Source organism: Rattus rattus, chromosome 11, assembly GCF_011064425.1.
Source record: "Rattus rattus isolate New Zealand chromosome 11, Rrattus_CSIRO_v1, whole genome shotgun sequence".
NCBI lineage: Eukaryota > Metazoa > Chordata > Mammalia > Rodentia > Muridae > Rattus > Rattus rattus.
Window position 1 is genome coordinate 32,955,411 of NC_046164.1, and position 14,602 is coordinate 32,970,012.

Below are 14,602 nucleotides of genomic sequence, written 5' to 3' on the forward strand. Positions count from 1 at the left end.
AGTGGTGATACCTGGAAGAACGGCAGTCTCAGTTCTATGAACTAAGCTTATTTCAATCACATGTTTGCTCAGGAGGGGAAGAATGCTTATCCGAGATCGGCCGCCGGAAACGATGGGCTCTGTCTAGTCTTGTTACCGTTTACACCCAGAACCAAGCAGTAAGGACAGCAATGTCAAGAACAGCACAGCAAGACACACGGAACTTAGAAAAACCTGGTGCATGTTTGTACAACTACTAACCGATTTAACAAAGTTTACAAAGATAAAACATATATATATTTTTTTGCACTAACTGGTTTTAGTACAGCACTAATTTGTCTTTGGGCTTTAATCTTTACACAGGGTGAATATGAAAGTGCTATACTGGAGCTTTCCCCAACTTAAACCACAGGAAAATAGATTTAAAATCATTTTAGAAAGGTGTAAATTCCAGTTCTGGCTGACACACCCATTGCTTAATAATGGACTTTTTGAAGGCAATGTCTTTGCTTGAAGCTGATTGTCTAGTTATACAACTTAACAGTTTCCTCTGTATATTAGCTTTGTAATACTCTTAAAACCATTGCCAGCAATAAATGTGAACCAGTACAAGCCAACTCAAACATAAAACATTTGAATGTCATTTCTTAAAGCGATGTCACAGTTTGTTTTCTCGGATTTAAAACCAAACATCAAAAAATGGTATATTTTGAATTTACCCCCCTCAGAGTTAAATGCCTTAGAAGTCATTAAACCCATTTTGTGTCTGACAGTATTTTAGTGACTGTCCTGTGGGGCTCCAGAGCCGCGGTAGTGCTGACGGAGGGTCACTCCCCAGTGAGTGTGAGCAGGAAGGAGCCCCTCCGCTCGGTTTCCCATGATGAAGCACCACTTTGCTGGACTATGGAGGATCTAAAGATAGCCAACTTTTCACAGTTTTCAGTGTGCATACATTGATTGTTAAACTATATCTATAAGGACTTTTATGTATGGATATAAGGATGACTGGCAGCCATTAATAGATATTACTTTGCTAGCATTTCCCCAAATGGGCAAAAACAGGCAACATATGCCCTTGGTTCTGTCATACTGGCCTTTGACTATTGGGGGAACAACCATATAAAAAGTGCCCATGAAATCAGGGAAGGCCACAAGTGACACTAGAAAAGGCTGAGTAGTGCGAGCAGAGCTGAAAGAAGCTAGCTTTTAGTGTTCTTTCCTCAAATGAGTTCAGAGCAGGAGGGAAGTACAGGGGCATTCACCTTGACCCCGCACCACCATCCTGACTACAATGGACCCCAATGATCTGTCAGTGGAGAGTCACTGGAGGGTGGGGTGTAGTGACTGCCCCAAACAAGAGCCAGTTCTCCCAGGACAAGATAATGATGCAATAAACTAAATACAGGAAACCAAATCACTAGCTAGACAATGTAGATACAAATACATGCCACTTTATGTAAGGAACCCAGAGAACTGCTCTGGGAACAAGTGTTCCCACAGCCTCTCCTACGTCCTGTAAATACTTACAATGGTGATTGTCGCTTAGCTCAGCACCTCAGTGTTTGCTGGTGGTGGTGATGGAATCTCAACAGTCTTCACAGACTGTACAGCTATAACTCAGTTCACTAGGACGTCTTCCTGGGAGAACCCAGGCATCTTACAAAGTACTGTTGAATACTCGAATGTTTTACAAAGTATTATATCAGAAAAACAAGGAATGTAGTGGTATGACAACGGAAAAAATATGCAAAACAGTCACGTGGAAAAAAAGAATTTTAATTTTTAAATATATAAGTTTGCTTAATTTCTGATGAGCTGTTCAACACTGTTTTAAATATCCTGAATTAGTAACTATGCCAACCAATTTACCTCCAGTGTTTCCACAGGAGACATTAAAATAAGACCAAATTATAGTTTTCTTCAACCAAAGCAGTCTTGTTCTCAGTCCTTTTTGTGCAAAAATGTTACAAGAGCAACTCAAATGGGAACGCTGAAATGACATGCCAACATTTCAGGGCACATTTAAAACACTCAATAATTCTTGAAATTACTGTATCCTAAAATATTACTACCAACCGTTTATAGATTAGTTCTGTATATCTACTCAGACAGATGCATATTCCTAGACCTCTGAAAATAAACAGGCTCATTGGTCTCTTTTGGTGTCCACACAATAGGCAAGATAGGTTTACAATAGTGTTTAAATCAAACTACGCAACTACAATCTCCTGACTCCACCACATTCAAAACAGAAGTCCGAGTTTATTTGGCTACCTTGAAATCACTCCCATAAACCTGCTACGGTTCACTGGATCTAAACATTTCTCAGAAATGTGTCATTTATAATTTCACCTAAGTGATGATTAGGGGATCCTTTAAAAATGGTTAATGCCTAAGATACAAACTTTATCTAAATGAATAATTGCAATAAAGTGCTTATTACCTTTCAAAATGATGCTTTTAAACTGTGGTGTGTTGTTCTAAGTGTGCTATTCCTCCCATAAAGGATCCCCAGGCATGAGAGTCTGATCTCACCTGTCTCAGAAAGCAGCAGCACTATCTTTTGGTAGGTAGGCTGACGATAGGCACATTACCCATGCGGATGAGGCTGTACTAGGCTATGGTAAAAGGGGAGGGGATTAGAAAAGTGGGAGGCCTGTGGAGGGTTCCTACTACACTCATAGATATATACAAATATATTAAATATGCTATAAAAATAGTCAACTCTTTTCCTTTGCATTTACTTGAGAAGCTCCTCTTAGAAGAGTATGCACTCAATCCAGACAATCTTAGAAGGTCTCTATGCAATCACTATGAAAATGGCAAGTGCCGTGTTGTGCTGTTTCTTCACCACTGAGAAGTTGCAGTCAGCTCGCTCCTGGCTATGCGCCCTCAGCAATGTTAATATCCAGTGTTTATACTTTCCATCGTGGATTCTGGTACTAACAACAGGACCACAGGTACTGGAAAGATGAGAGGCTTGAACAACTTTTACACAAATGTTTACCAACAAACCTTTAATCACCAAAGAAACAGAAAAAAGAAATACTAAAAATGCTATCTGTGTTCCACTTAAATTGCCTCAACATAGTGGACACATTTTAAACACAGTAATACCCAAGTGAAAAGAATCTACCTGTGTAGACTAAGGGTCCTTTCTAAGGCTTGAACAAGGCTCATCTCCCTCAACATGATGCCCACATATGGCTGGACTGCCCCAGTGCTCCTAACTTCCAAGAGACTGCTTTAAGGCAAGGACCAACTACACAGCACACAGAATTCAAACACTTGCTGGTTAGCATGGAGTCTTCTATCACAAACTATTCAAAGCACTGGCATCTTTTATTAGTAGTACCCGCCTAAGCCCTGTCTAGTGACAGCAGAGCACAGCACTCAATGCTACCCTGATAGGACTGAGCTTGGGCAGGCCTTGGTGCTCATTTGCAAGCCTGCCCACGGCCACAGTTGCTGTCCTCCCACGCAGCCTCTGAGGAGGAAAGGAGGACTACTTTTCAATATCGAGGCTCTGGTTTGATGCCAGCCTCAAGAGCAGCTTTGTGCTTCCTGTTCTAATCCTGTGTCACCCCATGTAGAAGCAGTCCAGGCAAGGAATCTGCAGCAGGACAACCAGAACCTGTGTGGCCTTTACCCTAACAGTTTCTTAACTAAAAAGCGCTGCCCAGAACCAAAATTTTCAAAAAAACTTGAATCCCCATGAAATAGAGCAGGGCAAGTTAAAGTTTCTAAGAAGCTGAGAAGTGTTTCTATTTGGTATCTTTTCATGATTTAGATTTGGGGTTTCAGTCAGCTTTGGCTACAGAAATGAACAGGCAGAAGAGGAACTTTTGTCAGAATACTGCAGTCTTGTGGGGAGCAGACAGAGACAGTTTGCCATCCAAAGAAACCAAGAGCTAAGGAGCTAAGCGGCAGCTCGTGCACACAACTGGTGTGCAGCCTAGTGCACAGCACCATCAGCAGCTAGGAGCGCCTCTATCAACTGCGACTCGTAAGCAGGAAGCTGAATGGTGAAGAACAACAGGAATTACACAACTAGCGTGTTGTATCTCCTGTAGCTAAATGCTTATCACTATGCAATGCAAAAAGACAAATGAGGCACAACTCAGATGACATGGAATGGCGTAAGAGAAGAAGGCAATTTGGAAGGGAGAAAAGCAACGTGGGTGCTTTACTTACATGACGTCATCATGTGTGTACACACCTGCATAAACACGTATTCTCACAACTACTCCTGGTGTCCATAAGAATGTCAGCTAGGAGGACTCTGTGATATGTGAGTTACTGACTGGTATCTAGCCACACTTCTTTTGCAGAAGGTAGGTACCAATATTCTTTGGTTGTTTACTTTTCATCACTGACTTTCTAACTCAGTTGCAGCCAGGCGAACAGGGAAGCAAAGACTTAGGATGAGAGTGAGGCTGAGGACAGACAGGGACTCCGAGCTCCCGGGCCCTTACCTAGCAACTGTGCCTTGGGTATCTGAACACCTCTGTTAGCAGCCTTAGCATCACACACTTCACTTTTAGGTCAATTCTCGTCTGCCACACTCGACCCCCTTTCTCTGTAGCACTTCATACTCTATTTTCTACAATCTTTTTTCCCATCATTGAAAAATCCATTATTAGTACCATAGAATCTAAAAAAATGCTTTTAAAATGTATGTAGCATTGTTGGAGTTTATTACCTGTAGAGAAGGATATTGCCAAATGAAATCTTAATGTATGTTTAAAAGCCTGTGAGTTACATTATTCTAGTGCTGCGGTGAGGGTTCAAGACAACGTGTCCCCCTCTCTCTGAGCACGCATTTACTGGTGATTCTCCAAAGACTCACTTAGCTTTAAAGGAAGATGCAACCAGGGAATAATTCTGTGGTGCTGTGGGGTAATCCACGAGGCTCAGCCGTCTTCAGGGGACTTGAGAGTGACACTGAGACCACACGCTGTAAAAATGTACTAAGGTTTCAAAACTGCTGCTGAAACCAGACGATGAATTCAAGATGGCGAATTATCACCTGAATTAAAATCAAGGCACTATGGGTTTTTTTCCCCCTCAAATAACCCTGAATCATTTCTGACTAAAAGAAGCATTGAAATTTTTAAGGATAATAAAAAAGATTCCAACAAATCCTAAAAGTTAAAATTCCCACCTCTGAGAATGTTAAAAAAGTGCCTAAAATGTTTTGTGTGCAAACTTTACTCTTATAACTGAAACATTCTTGAAATCACTTTCAGGCTTGTTGAAAACCATTTACATAAATATTCCAACTATGAAATATATCAAAATATGAGATCAAACTCTCAACCAACCATCTAAAATAATAAAGCAGTGCAATTCTCTCAAGCATAATTGAAAAATAATGAAATAAGGGATATTTCTGAATAAATGGAAATGTAGAATAATTTAACCTTAAAAACAATCCATTCCCAGCAGCACATTATACCTCACTGAACAAACTGTGACATCACAGCCAAAGCACGGACAAAAAGACTTGTGCCCTGGAAAAGTAACTAGAACTCTACAGTGTTGTAAACAAGATGAAACGAGAGGCTGCTCTCAGTCTGTACACGGTGGTGAGTCTAATGAAATGTACTGGTACCTGTGAGGGAGGGCACGCGGCACACACAAAGCTGCTTTCTCGCCTCCATCCAGACACACGATACATCTTACAGCATCTGTACACAGAGAATTCAAACCTGCACAACATTCTCAACGTAATCACGGTTCCATCATTATCGGAACAGGGGGAGGAGTTTGGGGTGGGACTACTAACTACTGGACTATCTCCATGGCATTCGAAGCAAACCCCTGGCAGTGGTGTGTCCTCTGTAATATTTGATACAGGCACAGACCCACTTAAAGCTACCAACATTGTTAGTGCTTTTCCGACTCAGTAAAGAACATGGTTGATAGCTTGTTAGCATTTGGCAATATACTCTTTCTATCAAAAAATACCTGGGCAAAGAAACTGTCAGAATTGGCTGTGTCCCTATAACCATTTCCCACTGGCTGGTATATAATGGACTTCTGAAGCGCCGGGCAGCATTTCCCTACCAACTACTCAAGGAACTGGAGCACTCAAGACGACCCTCACAAAACTGTTGAACTTCTGACCGCATGCCATCTGAGCGAGTCTCTCTGGCCATCCCCTTCCTCTCCAGTGTCAGAGGAAGCATGTGCTACTGTGGCTGGACCTTGGAAGGGTCAGTCAGGCTGTCAGTCCTGTGCCGATGGAGCTGCTGTTGCTGCTGAGGCTGGTGTTGCTGGTGGTGCGAAGGAGGGAAAGTGCTCTGTTGTAGTGGAAAGGCAGCGGAGAGGATGAGCTGTGTCGAAGGATTCCCATGGAGCAACCGAGATGTCTAAAAACAAAAAGGATTATGCAGCGTGGCTCTATGCCTTCACACTTGTCCGTCCACACTGCCCACACTCCACAGAGACAAGGGCTTTAAACTCTCATTTTGTTTGCTATTCTAAAAACTATTTTTGGAAAACAGAAACCTTGCCTTCTTTCTGAAAGCATAATAAAATTTATTTTTTTAGAGGAATTCTTGATGGGAATTTCATGGTATAAAGTATAATTTGTCTTGAAACAAACCACATATTTTTACTTTATTTCCTACAGGCCCAATTTCTAAGCAGTAAACTAGAGCCCAGCTGTGTCTGGACAGGAAATGAACACTGCCTGTTCAGACCGACAGTACACACAGGTCTGCTTGTTGGTAAGGAATCAAGTCAGGGATTCAGAAAAAGCCTCATCAGAAACAAGCTTCTAATCCCAGCATGTGAGAGACAGAGCAGGAGGATTTGCGAGGCCCATCAGTCAACCAACCTAACCTAATAAGTGAACCACGGGTGTCATGAGACCCTTGTAGAGGGCATTTGCTACTTTGGGGCTTCTTCTTTCTTCCACCCTTTTCCACTCTTTCTACCCTTTCAATCCCCTGAACCTAGAGAGGAAAGGATGGAAGGGAAAGGAAGACCCCTGAATAAAGTCAGGGAATGGGAAGGCAATGGTATCACTGGACCACTTTGTGTGCTGAGTTCCTTGGCAAGTTAGAGCTTCACCGTCAGGATCTCTGATTTCTTCTTTCTCCTTTGTGCACAACTACTTAACAAAGTTCAACCAATAGCAACCAACCAAGACCCCACACCTCAGGGGCCTAGCATTTACAGACCTCTGGAAGTCCCCAGAGTTTCACACAATCACAGAATGCATCTGCAGCTGGTCACGTCACACCCCTGCTAGAGGATGAGGCAAATCACAGTCAGCTGCTGTGGACTCTGAAGCAGCCTCAGACCCCACACCCCAGATTCAAGTGAAAACACATTCTTATAATAGTTCTATGTTTTTAAAGAAACCAAAATTCTCACTACAGACCCTCTTTCAAAATAACAAGGTAGACCGAGGAACAACATCTGAGGTTGACTACTGGCCTCCATACATTTGCACACAATGTAGAGTCAGACAGCAAGCATGGGTCTTAAGTAGACTTGGGATAACTTGCGCTATTCCATCTGTAGATGTGTGACTCGGTCAGGCTGCCCACTTCTCTCAGCCTTGGCCTTTTAACTCTGTACAAAGTCAGCACAGCAGTCATGTTCACTAATACTAAAGAAAAAGGAGGACACAGTGGAGGCCGACGTCCTGTGTAGCTGTAGGAGCACAGAGTAAAGCAGCGCAAACATGCCCCCATCACCAGTCCGGATATACTGTGGGCATCGTTTCCCATGTCTGACCTTCAAAGTCTCAATTTTATGACTGTTTCTTCCACCATGTTTTAACTGGCTGTTTGTTAGTCTGTAACTCTGGTATACAAAAAGAGACTAGCTGAGAGAACCGGAGCATTTTCAAGGAAAATACTTTTGGAAGACAACACACTTGCTACAACATGTCTGAACTGTAGCTAGAGTGGGTGACTGACATCTGCGAGTGTGTATGAAGGAAACCTATGCACACAAAGCCAAGGACAGCCTTAAAACATAAGGCAGGAAAATCTGCCAAGGCCCTTTCCAATAGTTCTTCTTGATTTGTTACTTGTACAACTCTTAGTAAGACAAAGAGTATGTTTAGGAAAAGCACTACACATCTACTATCTTTATGGTTCTTATGTTTGGGGTATATTTTTGTGGTGGGGGCAGGGAAGGAGAGATTGTTCTTTGTATTAGCGTTTATTTACTGTGTTTCTGTGTGCGCCTGCCAGCGTCCCCTGTGGAGGTCAGAGAACCGTTTGCAGTCAGTTCTCCTCTCCCACCATGTGGGAGCTGGAGATTGATCTCAGGATGCCAGGCTCAGTAGAAAGCACTTTACTTCCCAAGCCACCTCCATGGCCCCAAATGTTCATTCTTTTTAAGGGTCTGTCTTCTTTAACAGATTTAGAACATTGAGACCTTAAGGCATATCACATTTTAAGTTTCTGTTTAATTCCCACAGCAGATATATATATATATATATCTCCATATATATCAAATATATGTTATCTTCACCTAAAGAACAGTCTGTGACTAGTTTTACTATAGTTAACCAGTTATTAACTGCAGTACTTCAGACTTAAGCCCTATAAAAGCTGTGGGTATGACTAGGTAGTATTTCATTCAGCCAGATGGACTCCAACAGAAACCCACCAGGTTCCCTAGCAGTGGAGTCTGTAGAAACTAGTTCTGCTGGTTCTCTGTTGGATCCCATCCAGGCGACTTTCTTCCGGATCCTCCGGATAGGCATTCTGTATGACTTATCCACATGGTATCTGGGTGGTTTTGTCAGGAATACGAATGTCGTATTATATTTGCCAATATTGTGGTCATCAATGCCAGCTAGCTACATACCTTACAGTATATTTAGCAATTTACATGCTTTTTAAAAAAAGGAATGAAGTATGAACTATTATTATGTCCAATATATTCATGAGGTCTGACAACTTTGAGTGCTATGCCAGAGGTCACATGTATATGGTGAAGCAATGACTCAATTAAGGACATCCTGAGTTTAGAGCTCACATCCTAATGATAACCCATATTGCATCAACACTGGATTTCGCCTCTGACATTAATTTCTAACAAGAAAATTCTAATAAGCTGGCATGGTCGTGCATGCATGCCTGTAATCCCAGCACTCAGCAGGCAGAGGCAGGAGGATCTCTGAGTTCCAGGCCAGGTAGAAACACAACAAAACAATCACAGTCTAATAAAAATTGATCTGAGAAGTCAGGTCACTCCTAGGCCGAAAAGAGGGATCCTTCTTGATGTACCTGCCCAATAAGAGTACAGTTTGATGGTATCTAAGAAGAAAAAATGGTTCTTTTTATTGAATTCTGGAAAATAGGCTCAGTGAGTGACCTGACAGGGGTGGGCAGCAGCTCACTGTCCAGAAGCTCAGATAACTCAGTGTGGCTAGGCAAGACTTCAAAAGCTTTCCAAGACTGAAGAAAAGGCACAACAGTCAGTCACACTGTTTTCTGTGTTTTTTAGATACTTAAATCACACAGAAAGCTTTTAAGAATTTCCCAGATCCTTTACAAACCTATTCATTTAACATCTTATTTGATTATGAAAGAGCCAATCACCTGGAGGGAGGCAGCGTCTCCCTGGGGAGTTACCTGTAAGAACTGTTGTGGTGGCTGGGTCAGCTGAGCTGGCTGCTGAACTGAAGGATGCGGCTGGTCCTGGGAACTCTGCTGTGACTGGGGCTGCGGCTGCGCCTGCTGCGGCTGCTGCTGCTGCTGCTGCTGCTGCTGCTGTTGCTGCTGCTGCTGCTGCTGCTGCTGTGTTACTGACAAGGCCTGTGCCTGCTGCTGTTGTGTGGCAAAGGTAGGATAGGCAGTCACTACCTGACCCATAAGCATGGTACTTGGCACCATGACGGCCCCACAAGCTACAGGAGCAGTCACTAATTTGGTCACAAGTTGCTGACCTTGAGAAAACCTGTGAGAGAAAACAAAATGGAGTCAAATGACAATGCACAACTCAGCCTGCCATTGGAGCATTCATCTCAGATAATCCCCAGTGAAATGGCTCATTATGTTAGGAAAGCATATGCTCTTAGCTTCCGTTTTCAGAGACTGTCCTTGGAGGCTATGGATATAGCTTAGTGGTAGAGAGCACAGCACCAAAACTAATTTTAAAAGACCTTTTTGGGGAGATATCAGTAAAACAAAAAATGTATAATATAATGAGCATATTAGAACAAAAATAGACACAGCCAAAACACAACCTTTAAAAATATTCATACTCAAGATGGGGCCTTTCGTATCACACACAAACCCTCATTGAAATGAGTGAAAGATCCAAACAAATGCAAACACCACACTCTTAGACACGACAGTACCCAGGCTTCATGATACTGGACCTGGCAATGACCTCACCCACAACACGAAAGTACATGGAGTTGCTGACCTTACAAAAAAATCAACAGGACGACAGTAAGTTTAACATGTAAAGAGACATATATGGGGCTCTTACAATCAAACAACATTCAACCCATTTAAAAACTGGACAAGGGGTTGGGGATTTAGCTCAGTGGTAGAGCGCTTGCCTAGCAAGCGCAAGGTCCTGGGTTCAGTCCTCAGCTCTGGGGGGAAAAAAAAAACCAAAAAACAACAACAACAACAACAAAAACCAACAAAAAAAAAAACTGGACAGTAGTTAAAACTTTCCTCCAAAAAACTACAGACAACAGACACAGAAAAAATCTTCACTAGACCTCATCATTAGAGAACCGAAAATGAAAATAATAGGAAGCCATTGCATACCAATCAGGACTAGGAAAACGGTTGCTTTGATTTGCTTTCTATGGCTATGATAGGAGGAGGAGGAAAGGGCTTAGACTTCCCAAGTCACAGGGCACTGAGGGAAGCCAAGGCAGGGAAAATGGAGGGAGGAACTGAAGCTGAAATCGGGGAGAGATACTGTTTACTGGTTTGTTCTTCTGGGCTCTCTTGTAAATCCCAGAGCCACCTGACAGGGGACTGCACTGTCACAGTACAGGGCCCTTCCACATGAGTAGTAGGAAATACCTAGACTTGACTCCACAGTCTAGAGGAGGTGTTCTTTCAAGTGGGGTTCTTCCCAGGTAACCAGCTTTTGTCCAGCAGACAGACAACTAAGCCAGACAATCCTGTAACAGTCTCTCAAGGGCCACAGGAAGAAGTCCTGTCTCTGAATACAGCACGGAGCCAAGGCAAAGTAACAGCCGTGCTCAGACACAGAGTGCCAACTTGGCTCACAGCTGCACCTACTCATAGCAGTCAAAAGTCAGAGGCAGCCCCCGGATTTGCAGGTGGGATGGCAGTAAATGCTATCTCTACATTACATAAGGAGGAGTCTTTGTCCCTGGAGAGGATCTGATGTGTGAAAAGACAGTTGAGCCCTGAGAAAAGTATGTGAAGTGAAATAAACCTGTTACGAAAAAGTGAGAACTAGGTAGTACGTTTACATGAAGTGACTTCAGGAGTCAAATTCATATAAACAGGAAATAAAATGGTGTTGCCAAACGCAACAGGCAGAAAGGTTAGAACTGTCTAATGAATTTCAGTTTGGTAAGATGAAAAATGTTCTGAAGATGGCTGTGGTGACAGCTGAAACCACACATGGACGTACTCAAGGCCGCTGACCAGCACACTTTAAAATGGTTAATATAGAATTTTTGTTATATGTTATTTTACCAATTAAAAATTTTAAAAGCAAACTTTTTATAAAATGGCAAGGTACTGAGATGTTGAGTATGAGTTGAACATGCTAATTTACTGCACTGTCAACTAATTCATGACCAAATTAAGTCTACGACAAAAAAAAAATGTTAAAACTTATATTTATAAAAAAAACTTATATTCAAGGTTTTATTTTATAAATTTAAGAAGAAATGGCACTTTAAGGATAAATCAGAGTGTAATTTATCAACACAGCATATTACCCTTTGTCAGAATTTAGTGAATTTTCCTTTCATTTCTGATGACTTTCCTTGTGTGTACCATTCCTATGAGGTAAGTAAGGTTCATTCCTGACATAATGACGGCAGAACAGACACCACTGCTCCAAACAGAGATGACAGTACACATATGGACTTTATTATTAATATAGTCCACATGATAAAAACAATTTATTTATTTAGTTTTGCAGTGACAAAGATTGAACTGTGGGTTACCTGCACTCTACCACTGAGTCACATTCCCGGTCTTTTAAAAATGTGTATCAAGTTCATGTCAGACCTTAAAATTTAAATTTTATAGAATATAAACTTCAGGACCAAATGCATGGGTTCGAAAGAAAAATAAACAAACCAAAGAAATTCAAAATTTCTAAATCAAGTTCAAAGAAACAACAGGTACAGGATACTAAGACACAGATGAACTAAGGTTCGATTTCTCTGCAACGATGAACACCCACCCCACCCACTCCCCGACCAATAAATGCAAAACATAATCCAGCCATTTCTGGCACCAAATACATTCTTTAATACACACTGATTTACCTCCCATGGCCATACAGTCATCTGTCTGCTACAATGACTCTCTGAACTCTGCACAGAAGCTCAGACCATGTTTTCTGGTAACAGGCCAACAAGCTTGTCCACAAAGCTTTTCCTGACCATGCTTTCATATGCTTGCTTCAACCCACAATACTCATCTCCTCTCCTAGAAAGTCCACCAAATATTTGTGAGCTAGTTATCTTTTTATCTTTATTAATCTTTTATTTCCTGTGAAAAAAAGGAGCCCTTAAATGTCTGCTGAAATATGTTTCCTCCCCCACAAAATGTATTTACAAATGATTGCTAAAATACATCCTCCGAAATTCATGTCAGTCCTTCTCTCAGGCTTTAAAACCATCTTCTGGTTGGGAGAGTACATCATAGCAGCATGCATACCTAGCATGCAGAAGGCTCTGGGCCCAATCACCAGAAGCAAACAAACAAGCAGACCAAAATCAAACACAAATAAAAGTCAGCCCACGGAGGGCATTCCCATGTGTATCCAGGAAACTTCCCCAACAAGGTGACTGGACTTTTTAAGGTGAGGAAGGTGAGCTCCATTGCCTATATAAAATCCTGTAGCTTCCTTGGTCTGAACAACTATTGTTATCAAGACAACTGCGAAATATGTAAGCAGCAGCATACTTGTGAAGGAACATGAACTATTTCATATCATGTACTTAAGACCACAGAGATCTTATAGTTTATAAAAAGCTTCCCACCTGGGGACCCATCCCATATGCAGACACCAAGCTCAGTCACTACTGCTGATGCCAAGCAGTGCATGCTGACAGGAGCCTGATATAGCTGTCTCCTGAGGCTCTACCAGAGTATGACAAATACAGAGGCAGATTCTTGCAGCCAACCATTGGACTGCAATGGAGGAGTCAGGGGAAGGACTGAAGGAGCTGAAGTAGTTTGAAACCTCATAGGAAGAACAACAATATCAACCAAGCAGACCCCCAGAGCTCCCAGGGACTAAAACACCAACCAAAGAGCACACATGGAGGGACCCATGGCCCCAGCTGCATATGTAGCAGAGGATGGCATTGTTGGGCATCAATGGGAGGAGAGGCCCTTGGTCCTGTGAAGGCTCGATGCCCCAGAGTAGGGGAAGCCAGGGCGGGAGGTGGGAGTGGGTGGGTGGGAGTGGGAACATCCTCATAGAAGCAGGAGGAGGGGGAGGGGGCATGGGAGAGGGGGAAACAGGATAACATTTAAAATGTAAATACATAAAAAATTTTAAAAAGCTTCCCAGTAAACTGTAATTATGCAAAAAATGTTAATTCACCTATTCAGATTTCTCACTCAAGACCCAGATACCTTTCTCTTTAATAGACACATCTATTTAGGCATCTAAGTCATCTAAGCTTTGAAACCACTGGCTCATGGTCACCCTCTGCCATAGCACTTGACCAAACTATTAAAAACATACGATTTCTCATCTGAGACATGGAGAAATACAGGATGATACTAATAAATAATTTAAAATTTTGAGCAGAAAGATAAGCTATCCTATTGCTGCTCTCTTAACATCTTCACTAAAAGGACCCAAGGCACACTTGTACAGAGCCTGTAAAAGCTGTGTGTGACAGTGCACTACAACTGTGGCTTCTTTATCTGACAGCCCAGTTTGGAATGAAAAATAAAATTTAATGTTACTCTGCTGTCTTTAATAATAGATAAGGCATTTATTTCAAATTTAAAAAACTGTCTATAGTAAGCAACCAACTAAAATTTTACAGCAAAAAATAAAATTGTTGGTTTTGGAAAAAAGCATAATACTAAGGACTGAACTGAGGGGACCTACCCATGCTAGGCAAGCTCTCTATTCCTAGGTTATATAGCCAGCCCCTAAACATACATTTTCATTTATTTGTTTTTATGATTTTCTTTTACTGTGTCTGCCACATCCATGCAGGCCTGGAGGAGACCAGAAGCCATGAAACCCCACAGAGCTGGAGGTGGGGACTGAACTCCTCTTTCTAGAAGAACTTCATGTGCTCTTAAGTGCTGAGGCATCCCTTCAGACCATACAGGGCTTTCTAAAAATATCTGTTTTATTTGTTTTATGTACGTGAGTGCACTGAGGCTGTCTTCAGACACACCAGAGGTCACTGGATCCCATTACAGATGCTTGTGAGCCA

The 14,602-nt window shown here is 42.0% G+C and overlaps 1 protein-coding gene across 3 annotated transcripts in view; it reads right to left on the reverse strand.

The window, feature by feature from the left end:
• Nucleotides 1-1,734: 1,734 nt before the first annotated feature.
• Clock (clock circadian regulator) overlaps nt 1,735-14,602 on the reverse strand; it is a 45,116-nt gene continuing 32,248 nt past the window's right edge. For all 3 annotated transcript variants that reach the window (XM_032916769.1, XM_032916768.1, XM_032916770.1), the window contains 2 exons: nt 9,588-9,912; nt 1,735-6,353 (listed from right to left, as the gene is read on the reverse strand). In XM_032916769.1, coding sequence (XP_032772660.1) covers nt 6,174-6,353; nt 9,588-9,912 — 505 coding nt within the window. In that variant the 3' untranslated portion in view covers nt 1,735-6,173. The remainder of the gene's footprint in view (nt 6,354-9,587; nt 9,913-14,602) is intronic.